This window comes from Siphateles boraxobius, unplaced genomic scaffold (genome assembly GCF_051911475.1).
Source record: "Siphateles boraxobius isolate OS27281-9 unplaced genomic scaffold, OSU_SipBor_1 61, whole genome shotgun sequence".
Classification (NCBI taxonomy): Eukaryota; Metazoa; Chordata; class Actinopteri; order Cypriniformes; family Leuciscidae; genus Siphateles; species Siphateles boraxobius.
In genome coordinates this window covers 3,474,661-3,494,475 of record NW_027509188.1, presented here as the reverse complement: position 1 = coordinate 3,494,475, position 19,815 = coordinate 3,474,661, and the positions used below count along the sequence as shown (strand labels likewise).

General features: G+C 42.6%; 1 protein-coding gene and 1 long non-coding RNA gene across 3 annotated transcripts in view; both read right to left on the bottom strand.

The window, feature by feature from the left end:
• Positions 1 to 2,923, bottom strand: part of LOC143718602 (uncharacterized) — a 39,436-nt gene extending 36,513 nt beyond the window's left edge. Inside the window, exon 1 of one of the 2 annotated variants that reach the window (XM_077209618.1) lies at positions 2,754 to 2,923. In XM_077209618.1, the coding sequence (XP_077065733.1) occupies positions 2,754 to 2,826 (73 nt within the window). In that variant the 5' untranslated portion in view covers positions 2,827 to 2,923. The remainder of the gene's footprint in view (positions 1 to 2,753) is intronic. The other variant, XM_077209619.1, reaches the window with a different exon arrangement.
• An 8,530-nt stretch (positions 2,924 to 11,453) lies between these two features.
• On the bottom strand, positions 11,454 to 15,516 carry LOC143718592 (uncharacterized). Its single transcript, XR_013196451.1, has 5 exons — positions 15,242 to 15,516; positions 14,620 to 14,713; positions 14,415 to 14,502; positions 13,952 to 14,317; positions 11,454 to 11,643 (listed from the first exon to the last, which is right to left on the bottom strand). It is a non-coding gene; the product is annotated as an uncharacterized LOC143718592 (long non-coding RNA).
• Between the last annotated feature and the right edge of the window lie 4,299 nt (positions 15,517 to 19,815).

The following is a 19,815-nucleotide window of genomic DNA, read 5'->3' as shown; positions in this document are numbered from 1 at the left end:
CCAATAAAACTAAAATGGCTGCACCTGCAATAATAATCCGGTTTACCAACAGGAAGAAAAAGCATGCACTCCTTAAACAAGGAAGGAAACTAAAAGGGACAGATGTATACAGTATATCAATGAACACTTCACTAAGAAGAACGTGAATATTGCAAGAAGAGCACGAATACTAAGAAAACAAAACAAGACCCTAAGAAAACAAAACAAGATCCAAGCATCATGGAGTTCAAACTGCAAAATATTTATAAAGTTAAACGGATCCACACCAGAGGCAACGAAAGTGCTCATTATCAGAGATGTCGCTGAGCTGGACAAGTTTGTTGAATAAAACTGACAAGATGAACGCAGGTAACTGAATAAACACTGAACAAAATACATCATGAACTTTTATAATGAGCTTGAATATAAATCACCTATTTACAAAGTACGAAAAACTGGACTTAATGTTTTGAATATACTAATTAAAAGACATTGAAAATGAAATCGATCCTGAAAATAACTTTTACAAGGACATAGAAAAGTCAATGCTAATATTACACAGAAGAACAATATAGGAGAAATGTAATAAAGGATGGATTAATATCAATTATACATTTTAATAGTAGGAGTCTTAATTCAAATCTAGCAGAAATTAAGCATTGTTTAAAAGAATTAGAAAGGAAATTCACAGTAATTGCAATATCAGAAACCTGGCTTGATGAAGAGCAAATTGACACAACTGGAATTGAGGGATATGAAATGTTTTATATTAATAAGACCCAATCTAAGGTCGGGAGGGGGTTGTCAGTAATGTGTAGATCACAAATTATTGATTAAAGATATGGTATTAGAGGAATTGCACTGACTTGGTTATCCAGTTACTTAGAGAACAGAAAACAGTATGTTGAAATACAAAACAATAAATCACAACTGCTGCAGATTACATGTAGGGTGCCACAGGGTTCAGTGTTGGGGCCATTATTATTTAACATCTATATAAATAAGATATGTGAAGTGTCAAAAATTGTGGAAACAATTCTTTTTGCTGATGACACAAACCTATTATGCTATGGTGAAAATTTGGAGAAGCTACTGGATACCATGGAAAAGGAAGTGAGTAAGATGAAGATTTGGTTTGATGAAAATAAACTAACACTGAATTTGAGTAAAGCAAAATTTATAATTTTTGGGAACCAATTAACCGATACAGACAAGAAACTAATGATAAATGGTATAGAACTAGAACGAGTATCCAAAATAAATTTCCTTGGGGTAGTTATTGATAGCAAATTAAGCTGGAAGCATATGAAGTATATTAAAACTAAAATATCCAAGTCATTAGCAATATTAAATAAAGCCAAAGAACTATTGAATCAGGCTTCTCTAAGTATCCTGTACTATTCCTTCATACTCCCATACATGACTTGTGGGGGAACACTTACAAAACAAATACATAGCCAATCTTCATCCTACAAAAAATAGCTATTCGAATCATACATAAAACTAAATACAGAGAACCAACAAGGTGTTATCCTGTGGAACAACAGTAATAATGATTTAAAGTTATGCAAAAAAAAATATTTTTATTTAAAAAAGAATCCTAGCTGGATATGAGCTTGAACAGTGATTTTCTTTTTTTGTTGAATTTTATTTATAGTTGGAATATCTAAGTGATCCAAACAATTTAAGTAGCTAAAATATATAATTGAAGTCGGGGTGGGACATGAACATGACTGTTATTTGGATCATCTGCTGATGATCTTTTTTTGTTGATTGTTTGTTCTTATTTAGTTTTTGTTGTTGTCTTTTAACATGTTCAATAAAGAATAAATAAATAAAATAAAAAGAAACTCTATGCGAAGGAGATGTGTTGCACTGCCTGAGGCAAATGGTGGTCACACCAGATACTGACTCGTTTTTGGACCCCCCCCCAAGGCACACCTGTGCAATAATCATGCTGTCTAATCAGCATCTTGATATGCCACACCTGTGAGGTGGATGGATTATCTCGGCAAAGGAGAAGTGCTCACTAACACAGATTTAGACAGATTTGTGAACAATATTTGAGAGAAATAGGCCTTTTGTGTACATAGAAAAGTCATAGATCTTTGAGTTCAGCTCATGAAAAATGGGGGGCAAAAACAAAAGTGTTGCTTTTATAATTTTGTTCAGTGTATAAAAAAAAATTCAAAACACACACACACACACACACACACACACACACACACACACACACACACACACACACACACACACACACACACACACATGCACACGTTTGTTTTACTGTATTACTAATGACTTTGCATAGACTTCCATTGATTTTATATCAGGATAGTTATATTTTAATTGCCTAACCCAACCCCCACCACTAAACCTACCCATCACATTTAAATAAAAACATGGTTTGGCAAATTGAAAAGCCTTTTCAACTAGTAATGACCAGTAAAATGTCCCCACTAGTCGGTTGGTTGTCATAATGTTTTACTATATAAGTGAGGACATTTGGCCCTCACAAGTCTAGCCAAAGACACACACACACACACACCAATTATTGTAAACTCATTTTCTAAAGACATTAAACAGAAAAGAAAGTACTTAGTTAACTTCAGCTAAATTTCATGATGTAGTTAGGTAAAGCCTTGAATAACAGTAATCACTGTTGCTCTTTACCTGTTTTACTTTGATTGTTTTTCTGTGCGTTACCCCCTCCCTGTAGTTTGTCACAGAACATGTATACACACAAGTTACTTGAAAAGTGTTGTCTGTCTTACCTGAAGCCATGTTAATGTTTCTTTGGTTCAGGAGCAGTAAGAAAAGCAAGATGTGGACAACTAAAACCTTCATCCTGGTCTAGGTATTTTTCTAACTCAACTCACTTTATAGACACTTCACCATGTACAGACGTATGAGATAGTTTTTATTAGGTGGAGTGTGTGTGTGTGTGTGTGTGTGTGTGAGAGAGAGCTTTTATTAGGTGGAGACTTCAGTTACCCACACCCTTCTCACTAAGCATGATTTTATGTACGTCAAAGTTGCATTTGTCATAATGCTTAGAAGTGTGAAATTATGACAGGAATGTTGGGGGGAAAATTCTGCGATTTTATCATTAAAATAATGCCAAACATTTTCTCCGAGTAATTTACATAGTTGTCTAGATAAAAGAAATAAGAGGACCTTAAAGGGATAGTTCACCCAAAAATGAAAATTCTGTCAGTATTTACTCACCCTCATGTTGTTCCAACCCCGTAAGACCTTCGTTCATCTTCGGAACACGAATTAAGATATTTTTGATGAAATCTGAGAGCTGGATCACTCCTCCATACTGGTCCATAGGCTTTTTAATGGATTGAAACTTGCCAGCCCCGAAAAGTTATTAAAGACATTGTTAAAGTAGTCCAAGTGACTACAGTGGCTCCATCTTAAGTTTATCAAGCAACGAGAATACTTTTTGTGTGCAAAACCCCCAAAAAATAACGACTTTATTTCAACTATTCATTTCCTCCTCTATGGGCCACTAGTCAGTTAACTTAGTGTGATTCCATAGAGCTACGTCACACGTAGGCTCACTATTGGCCGACGCTGGTCATGTGGGGGATGCGTGTGACGTACAACAACAGAAGCTTACGCTGTTAAACTAGTGAACTGACGGCCCTCGAGGCCCACAGAGAAGGAAATGAATAGTTGAAATTAAGTCGTTATTTTAGTTTTTTTTGCTCACAAAAAGTATTCTCGTCGTTTGATAAACTTAAGATTGAGCCACTGTAGTCACTTGGACTATTTTAACGATGTCTTTACTAACTTTCCGGGGCCTGCAAGTTCAATCCCTGAAGAAGCCTATGGAGGAGTGATCCAGCTCTCAGATTTCATCAAAAATATCTTAATTCGTGTTCCCAAGATGAACAAAGGTCTTACGGGGTTGGAACAACATGAGGGTGAGTAAATACTGACAGAATTTTCATTTTTGGGTGAACTATCCCTTTAACAAGGTTTTAGTAATAGGGGAACCTAAACTATTGTACCCTTCAAATCTGCCCATTCAGTGTGTATTGTGTTGTGTAGACACATTTTTTATTTCAATTCTGTGATTGGTGGTCCAGCTATGCCCAAGCATAGTCAATGAGAGACTCATTTCAAATTACAGGAAAATTGACCAATCATTTCGTCCCTTTAAATGGGACATGTTATCACAAAGTTTATGACAAGTTCCGCTCGCTATGGGGAACACTATCCGAAAAAAAACCCCTAAAAAAATTGCTAGCACTTTTTGATATGGAAACTGCTAGCAACAATAGTGAGGAAAACATTGTTGCTAATTTATTGTCCATGCCATTTTCAAGATAAATTTTGAAGAAAAGATGGAGTTAATCGGCAAAGAAAGACATACACCGAAGCTTAATTTGCTGCTGAAAGCCAAATGTTTTGAAAGCATTATACTTTAAATTTAAACTTTAAACTTGAAAGCATTTACAAGTGATACCCTGGATGACAGCATTAATCAAGAAGGAATTTTTTGCTGTTTTGGTAAGTTATTTAAAATCTAATAGGTCATGTGCCACCTGATTTTATTCAGCAAGCACATGGTGGCCTCTCAGGCCTGGCAGGAAATATTTGAGAGCCCGAAATACCGCCATAATTTCCAGACAATTTATGTGCCAGGAACATTGATGGTCCTGCCAAAGACCTTTCGCCGAGCGGCCACTCATGTCCGTCCCCCATCCTGTGAGGGAAGCATCCGTCGATAGCGTGACGCGTCGACAAGAAGCCCCCAGAACTGAGCCCTGGGCGAGGAACCAAGGTTTCTTCCACATGACCGAGGCACGTAGGCATTGCCACGTGACCTTGATCGTGCGAAATGGATTTCCCCTCAGAGAAAACCCCTTGGTCCTGAGCCACCACTGCAGGGGTCTCATGTACAGAAGGCCAAAAGTTACTACGTTGGACGCAGCTGCCATGAGCCCCAACAGTCTCTGAAACTGTTTCAGAGTGAGTGACTGACCTAGTTTTACATTCTTTACGGCTGTGAGAATCGCAGAAATATGTGCAGGAGACGGACGTGCTTGCATTGTTGTCGAATCCCATATTACACCTAGAAAAGTGGTCCTCTGAGCTGGGAGGAGTACACTCTCATTGGTGTTGAGCCGCAACCCCAACCTCTTTATGTGGGACAGAACGACATCTCAATGTCGAACTGCCAAAAGCTCGGACTAAGCTAAAATCAACCAATCGTCAATATAATTTAATACGCGAATGCCCTGGAGTCTCAGAGGAGCCAGAGCTGCATCCACGCATTTTGTAAAGGTGCAGGGTGATAAAACTAGGCCGAAGGAAAAAACCCAATACTGGTACCTCAGGAACTTCCTGTGATGAGGATGGATGGATACATGGAAGTGCGCGTCCTTCAAGTCTATTGTGACAAACGAGTCCTCGGACTGAATCTGTGATACAATCTGTTTGAGTGTAAGCATCTTGAATTTGAGTTTCTGAACTCTGCTGTTTAAATGGCGCAGATCTAGAATAGGACGCAGCCCTCCATCCTTCTTTGGGACAATGAAGTAATGGCTGTAAAACCCTGACTCTCTGTTGGGAGAAGAAACCCTTTCTATAGCCCCTTTTTGCAGAAGTATCAGTACTTCCTGCTCCATAACCAGAGCCTGCTGGGAATCCATCACTGTGGGAAGGACCCCTTGAAATCTGGGCGGACGAGAACCAAACTTAATTTTGTAATTTAATTCTTCTATTAAATGCAGGACCCATTGAGAAATATTTGGTAGAAGTTTCCACGCTGCCAGAAATTCTGATAAGGGAACCAGTCTCTCGAGACTGGCCTCTGGATTTGGTTGAACAATCATTTTGGTGCCCTGAAGCAGCGAACCGGCAGGGAACAACCGAACTAATCGCTCTACGATCCTCCTCAGACCCTCCTATGGGGACGCTGACACCTCGGTGCCCTGAAACGGTGAACCAGCGGTTCTCGAGAAATTGTTCGAGAACTCGTTCCTCCTTGGCGCCCTCTGTCTCAGTCTCAACATCATCAGCTCAATATTTAATTTAGCTACAGCACGAGTCAAGGCCTCCATAAGCTCCTCATCAACCGGGGTATGAGCTGGTGAGGACTCATAATCCCCAGTATCAATACTAACGACATCCAGTTCCTTAGAACTGGATAGCCGCAGCATTGGTGCCTCAACCTGGGGAGGAGAAACCGCAGCGCGGGTTCCTTCCTGGGCAGAGGCACTGGATCCAGCAGGTAAGGGCTGAGAAAGGGCTGGGGCCGTCTCAATCCCCGCTACTAGATCCATATGTGAACCCCAAGATGAAAGCCGCCGCTGTGCCTTGGCAGCAGCGGGACCAGCACCTTGGTGAGCGCGAACCGAACCGTCCCCCTCGCAGAACGCCTGTCGGGAGCGGAGCGTCCTCACGGACAGCTTCTTGCAATGCTCACAGTCAGCCCCCTCTAAGACTGACTGGGCATGCTCCACTCCCAAACAAGCAACACAAAGCTGATGTGTGTCCCCACCCGTAATGTAACGAGGGCAGGGAACAACACAACACTTAAAATCTTGCTTGCTCGTTATAATATAATAGATAATAGATATATAGATATATAGATATATATTGAGCTTGACAGACAACAATAAATATGACAAGGACAGATATACAGAGTGCGCTTGCTGAAGGCACAGAAGCTGACGCGGTCTGTTTTCAGGGGTAGTTTATAGCTTCCTGGTCTATGACGTCATCTATGATGTCTCGTCTTTCCAATTGGACTGATTATACACGTGCTTCACGACGCAATCACGCAGGGCGTTCCCACCGCGTCTCAACGCAGCTCAAGTTCCCTTTAAAGGGAAATCAATTTTTCACTCATTTGCATCCAGTTATAATCCCCTATAAAAAAAATACAGAGTTATTTCACTGGTATGTAAAGAAGAATCTTCAGGAACTTTGTGATGTATATCATCCAATGTCTTAAAAGGACAACAAAAGAGAATACACATATGACCCGGAGGGATGCATATGGAGAACACTGGGGTGTCCAGCCGCAGGTGGAATACTTCTACCCCAGGGGTGGCAAGGTGGCTTGCCAAGGGAAAGACACATGCTAAAAGAGGCTTACAGTGGAAATACACATGTGGGGGTCGCTCAGAGGAGGGACCATGCACACGGGAGGCACCTAGCCGATGCGCAGGCAATAGACACTGGCGCCGACGTCAGGAGTGCTGGAGGAACTCAGGGCTTTCGGGGAATTTCACCTGAGGAGAATATCGCACGTATCCAGTCCGTGGACTCGAATGGCGACCAAGCGAAGACACCTGAGCGGGTCCAGTACTAGCTGGTTGAAGCGAGTACATGAGAGGACACACGCTCCACTCGGAGATTGTAGAATCTGGCGAATCGGTTCGGTGTCGCCCAGCCTGCAGCTCTGCAGATGTCTGCTAGCGAGGCGCCATGCGCTAGAGCCCAAGAGGACGCTGCACTCCGGTGGAGTGGGCAGTCACACCAAGGGGGCACGGTCGACCTTGCTGCTGGTATGCCAAAGCAATGGCGTCCACTATCCAATGAGACAACCTATGCTTGGAGAGAGCTTTTCCCTTCAGCTTCCCACCATAACAGACAAAGAGCTGGTCTGAGGTCCTGAAACACTGCGTTCTGTCTACAGAGGTGCGGAGAGCATGTACTGGACAGAGCAGTGCCAAGGCTGGGTCTGCCTCCTCCAGGGGCAGCGCTTGCAGGTTCACCACCTGGATCTCGAAAGGGAGTGAAAGGAACCTTGGGCACATATCCAGGCACTCTGCAGGGCAGTTAACACCACTGAGAGGTCCCAAGAGGGAACGAGAGGAGGGCGAGGAGGATTCAGTCTCCTCGCTCCTCTCAGGAACCTGACGATCAAGTCGTGCCTTCCCAAGGACTTACCTTCAACAAAGTCGTGCTGTGCGGCAATAGCGGCGACCTAGACTTTTAGGGTGGAGGGAGACAGCCTTCGCTCCAACCCATTTTGTAGGAAGGAAAGCACGACACTGATCGAACATCTCCGGGGGTCTTCTCGGTGAGAAGAGCACCAGTTGACGAAGAGGTTCCACTTCAACGCATAGGCATGTCTCGTGGACAATGCTCTAGTGGAAGTGATGGTAGCCACCACCGGTGGTGGTAGGGTACTCAAACCTGCCTCGACCCGTCCAGGAGCCACACGTGGAGGCTCCAAAGATCGGGGCGAGGGTGCCATAGGGTGCCCCGTCCCTGAGAAATGAGGTCCTTCCTCAGAGGGATCAGCCAGGGAGGTGCTGTCGCGAGGAGTACTAGTTCGGAGAACCAGGTCCAGGTGGGCCAGTGTGGCGCAACCAGAATGACCTGCTCCTCGTCCTCCCTGACCTTGCGCAAGGTCTGTGCAAAAAGGCTCACTGGGGGAAACGCATACCCGGACCTCATTTCGGCTGGAGGGACAGTCTCGATCGTACCCTTCGCCAGTAGGGTAGCAACCTCCGCTCTCATGATAGGGGCATAGCCACCGACCATATTGGAGCAGACTCCCCAGAGGCGGGGAGGAGACCGTGTGAACTGAATCGCATAGCCGAGCCGATGGTCTGCGCGACCCAGCGGAACAGCCAGCGGAGTCACGCGAACCACAGACGCCCCCACGGTGGTGCAGCGAAGCGGAATGACCGGCCCGGACGTGGACGGCATAGCGGCCTGGTGTGGGGGCACGGTCATAACCGCACCCTGACAGAGGAGGCCAGGGAAGGACCAGCGTTCCGTGGGGGCCTGCTCTGCCAGGGGTCTGGCGACAGAGGGGGATGAGAGTGGTACGGTCCGGGGGCGGCGCACCGTGTCGTCCGAGAACTCTGTGTGCTCAGAGACGGGAGAGTCAGTTCTTTCTGAGAATAAGGATTCTTCCCCGGCCCTCCACCAGGGAAAGGAGTGGCCCTGCTACCAGCTCCTGGAAATAACTGAGTCCCATCTCTGAGCAGCCCGTCTCAAGAGCGCCGCTTAACCCGGCGTATAGTGGAAGGAAGGGCGGAGAAGATCAACGTGGGATCACTGGAAGACAGGGTCTTCGAGGATTTCGAGATCTCCTGATGCACATCCGGGAAGAAACACCCAAAAACCAATCGTGCAGCAGCGAGCGCACAGGACAGGGTGGAAGTTTCCACTCTAGTCCGATGCTCGCGGCGGCCCGGGAAAGCATGGCCGTCATCTCAGGATCTGACTCTACAAATGCCATATGCACACCCGAAAGTGGCAGCACTTTCAAATCTTCACTTCCTGAAGATTCTAGCCCACCCTGTGATGCTGCGATGGACAACAGATCTGATTCTGGAATGTTAAAGGAAACCTGCGGGGGGTCCGAAGACAGGCCCTCGGGGGTCCCGTGATCGTTCACGGGTTGCGTCAATAAAGACGGGGGCATGGGGCACGGACGGATAGTCGGCGCCTTTGTTCCACACCATTACCCTCAGGTCACCCTGGCCACCAACCGAAGTAGCACCTCACGTGGAGAGTGTTAGATCGGGGTGTGGATGAGGGGACTCTCTCTCTAACGAGATCATTGAGTCTCGACCGTAATGACGCGATGGTCACGTTCCAGTGGGGAGAACGTGAGTCATCCACAAACGCTGGTCTAGCGTGATCAAGCCCAAGCACGCAGAGCAGAGAATGTGCCCATCAAAATCGGAAATGAGTCAACCGCAACCAGAAAAGCACGGGCGAGCCATCTTTAAAAAGACGTGCCGCGTACGAGCTCTTTTGTGAGAGGAAACAACTCCACGATGTTGAAGCGAGCAGGGAGAAACACACTCACTGGCAGATCACTGCACAGATCAGCAGGCAATGTGAACTCGCTGCAGATCGCCGTCAAACCAACACCGGAGAATGGCTCGTCTCGTAGAGTGAAGTCAGGAATGGCTGTGGAGTGAAGAGATACTCTTGGCTCCGAAGCGAAAACATATCTGCATGTTGCCGGCGTCCTCCTTTTATACCCACGAGGTAAGGCAGAGATACGCTATGCAAATTCCGCAGACCCATGGCATTTCTTTACCATTGGCTCGTTTTGTAATACTCGAAGTCGATAGGCTTTCTAAGCGAAACCCCATTCGTCGTCATCCGACGTAACTCGGAGTGACAACGAAAGGGAACTGTGTGATGCCTCAAGGTAGGGCTTGCATAGACTAGTCGAGAGATCGATTACTTCAACCACTAGTCGGCGCTGTCAGAAACAATCGACTACTTCAGCGTGCATTAACCATAAATTAATTCAAAATGGCGAACGTCACCAACAGACACTACACATCAGATGTGTGGAATTATTAGGAGAACAAAAATATCGTAATTTGTCAACGCTGTAAGGGACAGTTGTCCCTTACAGCGCCGCTATGCCGCTTTCTCCTTTCCAAAGCGATTGCACTCCCGTGGCGTCTGTCGCTGCTATGCAACCAAGAACTGCGCACTCCACAACATGTTGACCGAACTTTCAATATTGTTATGGAAAGGGTGAAGCTGATTGGTTGGTTCTTATCACATGACCTGCGGTGAGCTTGCGGCATGAGATTTTTTCATCTCGCTGCGCCTGATTGTCAACTTCTTTGAACCCAGTTACACTGTTCCATCGAATGCTACACTCTGGAAAATAATTGGCCACAAATACGACTCTCTAAAAGCCGACATTGCGTCTGAAATGAAAGGCAAGAACGGCTATTTATTTGGCTTTACTCTGTTATAATTATAATGTTTTGAGAGTTTACTTATGTAATTGTTGCATTAGGCTATGAATTAATAGTGCTGTTCAAGTGGTGTCTCCAGCTATGACGTTATCACAAGCGCAACAATTTAAAAGTTATGAGCAATAGGTGCACCGACATCTCACTGCATCAGTACAACCTAACTAGAACTGTTTTCATCAGCGTCTGAAATGGTTGGCATGTCTGCAATAGCTAGACGAATGTGTGGACAAAGGAGACATCGGGCTGCTGCTCGGAGATCTCGCCTTTGGAGAAGACTGATGATTTTATACTCAAACAAAGCAGGTATTACTACTTAAAAAATTAAGATTACCCCAGAATGAATTGCATTACTAGCCCACCCCAACACTTATGCACAATAATGACAAATGCTGACCAACTTAATTATTTAACATTTTCTTAATTAAAATGATATATTTTGGTAAAACAAGCAAACTGTTGTATTGTCATATGACATAGATGTATGAATACACACTAGACAAATGCAGCTGATGTGAATACATACAATTTCCTTCAAGCAATGATTAATGCAAGAATTAATGAAATGAATATTTTATTGAAACATGAATAAATATTTAATATGAAACATGAATAAAAATAAATGAATGAATAAAAGATATCATATCACTATAAAGAAATACATATACAAGTCAATACCATATGAAACATTGCTTAATTCAAGCTTTTTGTTCTAAGAAACTATGATGTATTTACAGGCGGTGAACCCCACATCATACTGCCATCTCAATTGAGCGGTTCCCATTCTGCGGCTTTATCTTGATGAAGCAGCTGACCACCGTGCCCACCTTCGCCTGTCTCTGCCGTCCATCAGGTCCCTGATTGCTGCAGTCAGACTGGAATCGGACCATGGATGGGAACGGGAGATTGAGGTCCTTGTGTTCCTGCACTGGCTGGCCCATGCAGCATCCTACAGGGTGGTGTCGCAGGCCTTCGACATCCCAAAGACCTCTCTGTATAACATTGTGCACAGAGTGAGCAAGGCCATTATGGGAATTTTGAGGAGGGTGATCTGCTTTCCGACCGGAGATGACCTGGAGGCAGTGGGAGCAGGATTTGCACAGCTGTCTGGCTCACTAGCTTTCAGCAGAGCAGTTGGTGCAATAGACGGCTGTCATATCCGTATCAAACCTCCAGCAAATAACTCCCACTGCTACTTCAACAGAAAGCTGTTTCACTCCATCCAACTCCAGGCCATCACTGATCACCGGGGGAAATTCCTTGATGTGTTTGTGGGGTATCCTGGGTCTGTGCATGATGCCAGGGTGCTGAGGAACAGTCCAGTGTATGCTGGCGGCCTTTATCCACCTGCAGGCAAGTGCATCCTCGGGGATGGAGGCTATCCTTGCCTGAGTGCACCCATCTGCCTCATCACCCCGTACAGAGAGCCGGTGCAGAACCCTGTGCAGGCGCGTTTCAACAGCAAGCACTCCCGTGCCCGCAACATCGTGGAGAGAGCTTTTGGGATGCTGAAGACACGCTGGCGCTGCATTTTCTTCAAGGCCTTGGAGGTGAGCCCTGCCTTCGTGCCTGAGATTGTTGCGTGCTGCGCTGTGCTTCACAATCTCGCTCTAGCCAATGGGGACATCGTTGAGCCAGAGGATGAGGAAGACCATGATGACGGCCCCCCTGATCCCCACAACCTTGAAGCAAGAGTGGGAGAACAAGTGCGGGACAATCTGGCTGCTGCAGTGTCTGCTCCAAACATCCCTGTGCCGGCTCTCCATGAGCATGACTACCTTTAAAACATTAAGAAAGATAAAAACGTTTTAAAATTCATGTTGTCAGCATTCAGTTTCTTGACAAATGTCATTTTATAGGTTTACAATTACATGCAAATATTTGTTAGAGCTTTAAAACCTTTTGTAGTGTAGAGGGATAAACCAATGAACTGGTTAGAAGAAGATTGCTGGTCAATCAGCAAGGCTCTTTACTCCAGGTTTGTCCAGGGTCATTGTCCCTGTAAATAAATGGAGTTAATCACTTTCGATAAAAAATATGTCAAATGCATAAATGTGATTGATATTTGTAAAGCATTTTTTGAACCAGTCATGGGCATAAACGGTCAAAGCTGCTTAGTTTGTCAAGGAATTACTATAATGCAAAATGCATACATAAATTTACTACAATTTATATTTGGTGGGTTAAAGGGTTAGTTCACCTCAACATATAAATACAGCAATTGTTTACGGTTTACTATTTACTTATTTAATGTTTTTTATTGTTTAAATACAAAAGGGAATTTTTGTCAAGTTTGTTCTGCTGGTTTCATACAATATCAGTCAATGGAGCCCAACTTTCAGAAGCTTCCTGGCATTATTTAATGACGCTTCTGAAAGTCCATTGACTGATATTGTATTAAACCAAACAGTACAAACCTGACCAAAATCACCTTTTGTGTTCAGGAAAACAAAAAACAGAGGGATCAAACAACATCAAGGCGAGTAAATAATGACTATTGAATTATTACTATTATGATTTATTTGCTTGGGTTAAGTAACCCTTTAGTCACTATTTTACTGTGTGTAATTTGTGTAAACAGTCTCAAGTTCAGCTTTGGTCATGGAGGGCTATTATCCAGCAGAGTTTTTCCAACCCTAATTATACACCCCTGAATCAATTTAAACCAATTAATAACTGACTACTTGAAATTTACTGACAGGTGTGCTGGAACTTAACCCTCCATGACCTGCCTTTAAGATCCTTGCATGAACTCTGTAAACCTTTAAAAGTCATATAATACACTCCAGTAAAACCAGTGTTTTAAAGTGTTTTTTCTTGTTACATTACACCATACATTCACTAATTATTAATCAACGTTTCATAAATATTTAATTTATGAATTTGATTACAATCTTAAAGTATCACTAAATTTCTAGAAGTCTCTAATATACTGTGAATGCCTAGAAATAGTTTGTTTTATATACATATTATTGTATAAAATTCTTAGGCCACCATTTGTAGTTGTTGCACAGTACTGTGTGTATATATATATCAGTACCGTATCTATATATAGATTCCCATTTTTATTCACAAATTTAATTCACATCAACCCAAATGTGCAAAAGATCAGAAGATGTTTTTTGTCAAATAATTTATTTTTTGGCGATCATCTGAAGAACAGAAAGGAACCTTTCATCCCTTTCGTTGGTTTCTCTTTCTCTCCTTTCCTCTCTCTCGACTGCCTCCCGGTGCCATCTCTCTTCTCTTTCTCTTACTTCTCTTTCTTGTCTTTCCTCTCTCTCTCGTCTCTCCCGTTCTCTTCTGTCCTCCTTCTCCTCCATTTCTCTCCACAGCCTCTCCTCCCTCTCAGCTGCCTTCCGCTCTCTCTCCTCTTCTCGCTCCTCCATGTCCCGGATCAGCTCCTCCACATCTATAGCCCTTTTCCTAGCTCTTGCTGGCTCTGGCCTCACTGAGGATGAAGAGACCACAGCAGCATCCGGCCCACATGAGGCAACGAGGGCAGGAGGAGAGATGGAGGGTCTGCCCCCAATTGCCTCATCCATGGCAGTGTACCACTTCCAGGATGCTGCTGTGGGCTCTCCATCCTCAGTGCTCACCCCCGTCTGCGGACATTTCAGATCCTGCAAAAATGCACAAGCATGATACAAAAGCAGTCATTTTAACAGCACAATATTTAATCATTTAATTTATGTATTAGAAGTAACAAAATGATCTTACTTTGTATTTTTGTTTCAGGTTTTCCCTTTTTTTTTTAACAAACGCCGCCGTCACCCTGCCTTACAGGCTCTGCTCCTCCACAAAAGATCTGCAGCAAGAGAGAAATCAAGAATGAAAAAGTTATATCTCTGTTTGAAAATACAATAATTGAAATGTACTGCAAATAAAGTATTCAATTGATTTTTAAATATTTCTGTATACTCACTCAAAGCCTTTGATGGCAGCATTACGCTTTCCGGTGAAGAGCGCTTCATGAGCCACTCTCCACCGGATAAGCAGCCGCGTGTGCTCATCCGTCCCTGTAACATCCAGACAAGACTCACGTTACCTCTTTGATTTATGAGCTCAATACTACATTTACATGTTGAGGTTGTTGCTAATAAATAGCTTTTTATCCATCATAAATGTTCAACAATTTTTCAACAGTACTAATGGATAAATGAAATAGATTACTTATGTTTAGTTACTTTATGTAAAATGCATTAAACTAATAAAAACAGTGTTAACAACAGTGAATTCTCCTAAACAATAGTACACACACGTCACTCAGATGTCTATTTCATATCAGTTACACGTAGTAATCTTGCCAGATTTTGAATAAATATTTAGTAATGGTATTTCAGATGTATACGGTTTAAAATGTATGCAAATACAGTTTAAAGACGTATGTGTCCTTATGGAGCTCCTCTATCCAATAAAATGTGATTTACGGCAAAACACAAATTTACCATATTATATAGCGTCTTTGCACCTTCAACAGTTCAACAATTTACTGTACAGAAAGTTAGTTCAACACATGCGATTTGGTTTGTATTTGTAATACTCACATTTGAAAACACTCTCGTCCACCCTTTCCGTCATGTTTGAGTATGAAATATCTACTTCTTCTTGTTCTTTTTTATATCGTATCCTCTCGCGTGGACTCCTGGGATAGATGAGTACAAGCTGAAAAGCACTCAAATGTCTGGGCGAAAGCAGGAGATCATCCGGGAACTTCTCGCCTACTCTTTTAGGAATACTGATGTTTCGAACGTACTGCTTCTTTCACGTACTGTTTTCGCCTACTATATAGTAGGAAAGTAGGCATATTGGAACGCACTATCGTCCAAATCTCGCAATAATTAGTACGTCAACCAGGTAATTCTCGCCTACTCTTTTATGAATACTGAGGATTCGAACATACTTTTTTGCTCGCCTACTCTTTTTCCCATACTATATAGTAGGGAAGTATGCGGTTTGGAACGCAGCCACTGAGAAGGCCAAGAGAGGGAAGGGCTTGTGTAGAGGCCATTTAAAGCCTGAGAAAGGTCCCACCCCTCTGGGTTGGCTTGACCGTTAAGAAAGGTGGAATTCCAAGCGGGAAAATTCCTGTGTTGGGAGGATTTATGACTCTGTCTCAAGTGTGGTTACACGTGGGCCTGGCCATTTGTGTCCATTTATACTCAGATTAAATATAACAAACACACACTGCTTTCTATGAGGAGGTGATATACAATAAAGTGTGAGTTGTTAAATGAGTTTTAATTACATTGGAGACACAATATAGGTGGGGTTACATTAAGTAGTAGTTATTTCATCATCCATGCATTAAATAAATACAAATGCAAGAGACACTATAAGACATCATAATATCACACACAATGGTCCTGGGATGCATGTTCATTTATAGATCAGATCATCTATAAATTAATGCTAGAAAGTCTGTTTTAAGGTCTGTTTTCGTGTTTCCTATGCCCTCTGTTTTATCACATGACCACATTTTTCAGAGCAATAAAACCATCTTATCTGATGGTCGCCCTGGTGACTGAGACCTTTTCTGCTCTCTTGCCTCTTTTGCAGGGATGTTTTATTTATTAAGAGAGGGCTTTAAAGCTTATTTGTTAAAGGTAACAAATAATAATGTGTCTGATTTGTCTCAGTCGTTACAAGGCATTGGACGAAACGGACCTTGGACAAAAAGGCATTGGACGAAACGGACTAGCAGGAAACAGGAAAGTTTCGAATGGCCATTCCTCTATGTGACGTCACATGCACAAGGTTTTCTTACTGATTTAAATTATATAGAACATGTCCCACTGAGATTTTTTTGTAAATTTGTATTATTCACTAGTTTAATTTGCATGTAAAAATAACACATTGCAACTAGCTAGCTTGTGTTGTAAACTTTTTCTTCTTAAGTGTAGGAGACTTAGAAGCGAAGACCAGGAGACGTTGGGGTTGTATAAAGGGTCATGTAAAGGAAAGTACATGATTCAGCTAGTTACCTGATTTCATCAGGTAACAGTGTAACTCAGAGCCTTGAGATGCTAATCCAATCAGCCTGATTAGATCAACAAAAGGCCCAGCTGACCTTTGAGATGTGACAAGAGGTTAATGTCCGAAACCTTGATTGCCTCAAAAATGGAAAACAGTGTGTGCACTTTCTCAGTAAAAATACTGTTGAAACTAAATTAAAACATTTAAATAAATTTGTAATCCTACATTCCCCCTTTGAGAGTTCTAAATAACTCTCACAAAATACAAATTTAGACACTTAAACAAACATGCAATTTTAGGGTCCGTGACGTCCCTACGGGTAATAGTCTTTTCTGGTAGGAACTGTGATTTTCTCGAGAGAGGCGTGATTCATATGTTGAATGAAACACTTGATACTGTGGACGCATAGATAGTACGCCAGTAGAACAAACAACAACACAATTGCCATTTCCTTTATCCACAGCCAGGGTTTCCCAATCAAGTTTCCGAACCATGAAAAATTAACTTCAGTCATCTGGTGTAATTTTGCTGAAAGATCAAGAATGTCTTGTTGGATTTTGTTCAAGTTCTCTGTTGGATCCATTAACCCGGTGCAGCACTCAGGTCCGATGATGGTGCTGGCACCTCCTTGCATTGCTAGAATGTAATCCAAGGCCACTCTGTTCTGTAAAATCATTATCTTGTGCGAAGCGAGAGTGTCTGTGATGTTACTGGTACGACAATCTTGATCATGTTGATGGATGACTGAAGGTTTCGTATGTGAGTCTCTGCGTTGTGTATTTTTTTCTTTTCTTTATCCTTTTGTGATAGTTGGCTCGGCAGTAGGTCTCGTTGTTTTCTGGAAGTGGTGTCTTCATACGCAGGTGAAGAGGTCGGTGCGTATGAGTTTCGGGACAGCCATCAAGTTGTGTCTGCACAGAGGACGACAGAAAACAAAAGACAGGAGAGCAGTATTGGTTCAAACACTAGGGTGGTAAATTTTCCGAGTCTGTTATTGTTGTTACTTCTTTCCCTATTTCTTAAACCCTTTGACACCTAAGGAAACAGTGAGGTAAGGATGGACTAGGATAGGGCCTATGAGGGAGTCTTCACCGCAGAGTTTGACCCTCGAAGCCTGTTGCATTCGGTTCTTCTCTGGGCTCCTCACTGGTTCCGTGTCCTAACCTATCCCTGTAGGTGGGGAACAACTTTACAGTGTGACATATTAGTCCAGTTTTTCTTTTTTTCTTCCCTGACACAATACTGCAGCTGCTGTAATCAGCATCACTTAATGTGGTTCATGCCACATATGCTCTAATGGCTTGTTTCTGAATTACTTTTTCATAGGTGTATTTGTAAGCGTAACACAATCATGAGTCATTTCTCCTTCATCACCTAACACAAATTCAGTCATTGCAGACATAATACATGAGGACGGATTCGTGACAGGTGCATGTTGTCATTCATCAGTGTGGACACTGCATAAAGGCATTTTACATTTACAGTCTGACCTAACACCATTACTGATGAAGGGCCTGTGCTGTAGCATAACATTTAAGGCTGTGAGTCTACTTAACTAGTGTCCCCCAAAGGAAGGCTGAGATAGTCACTTTCCTTTTGTTCTATTAAACAAAAACAGAAGTCTTTTATCTCTGTTGTAAGTTAGTGGGGAAATTAAACACTCACAGCCCAACTGGTTAACAACTAAAACAGCTGCCCAACGAGCTTAATGACGAGGGGAGGGGCTGCTTCAGAGCAGCCAGCAGGCTGAGAAGGAGCTGAGTTACATTGTTAGTTTCTCTAACATTCTTTTTGTTTTTTCTACACTCTTTTCCCCAATGTCCATGTTTGCCACAATAATAACAACTGCTGCCCTCTCTCTTAGGACATTTGCGTTTCTGTTGCTTCTCTGTGTTGACCTTAAAGGATGCTGCTGCAATTTTTACTCTTGCCTTGACATTAGAGTTTCTTTCCCAAGTAACTAAACTGTCCAAGTTGTTTTGCAGGGTTCTAGTGACCCATGTGACATTTAAGAAATGCAATGCATTTCTATGCTCTGATAAAAGACCATCACACCATGTGCGAGCTAAGGAGCCATTATCATTTAACACCTTCTCTGAATTGTCCGCTATTCCACTGTATGCAGTAGTTGACTGACAAAATCTTTCTGTGTACTGACTAACAGTTTCATTCTTCTTCTGTACACAACTAGTTATCTTTGACCAGTCCACTTTTGGTCCAACAATGCTTTTTAACACTCTCATAACTCCCTCTCTCAAGTCATCTTTTCTGGCATTTTGAAACTCAAAATAGTTTACAGCATTTTCAAAATCACTGAATTCTGACTCAGTCAAGATCTGTGATATTAGCTGGGTGACTTCAGCTAGAGACATATCGTAGAGCCGCATCTTTCTGGACAATTCTCTCCTAAACTCAGAAAAATTTCTTTGCACTGATGGCAAATTTTCAGCGATTCTCTCGATTTCTTTAGGACCTAAAGATAATTTGACTGCTTGTAGCTGCAGTATGGGGGTTACAGATTGAACAGAGTCAATCCCTTTTGCCCTAGTCTGAGCCTTTTGTCTTGCTCCACACACTTCAAATGCATTTACATCTTTATCTATCAAACCAGAATTTCTAGTGTTTTCTAGTCTACAGAAAGACTGTAAATCAGGATAGCTTTCATCTGACTGTTGGTCTTCAGAGTCACATTTGGTTGAGGCCTGATTATGGCTCACCTTTGTCTTGAAACAGGACACTTGAGTCTGCAATTGTTTGTTTTGTTCATTTAACTTATCAATACACCTAGTTTGTTATTGTGCAATGGATAAGCTATATTCTCTATGGCAACAGATTATGCCTTTCATGTTTTTCTTTCTGATACATGCTCCTAGTACTTTTTTACACTCTTCTACAGACCAAATCTTATCTGGATGAATCTCATATTTCTGTGTTAGTTCTTGTCTAACTTTTTCAGTGACTATTAGATCCATCTGTTCTCCTAACAGTGTTTTAAATTCGCTATCTGACCACAAAGGAGTTGCAAGACCACCTTTTTTAGTTGTGGAGATTAGTCTAGCACTTTTCTTAATCATTTTGTGGATTTTCTTTGTTACCACACAAACAAACACTAAACTTCTCTGATCACAGAGGGTACGCTTGTTAA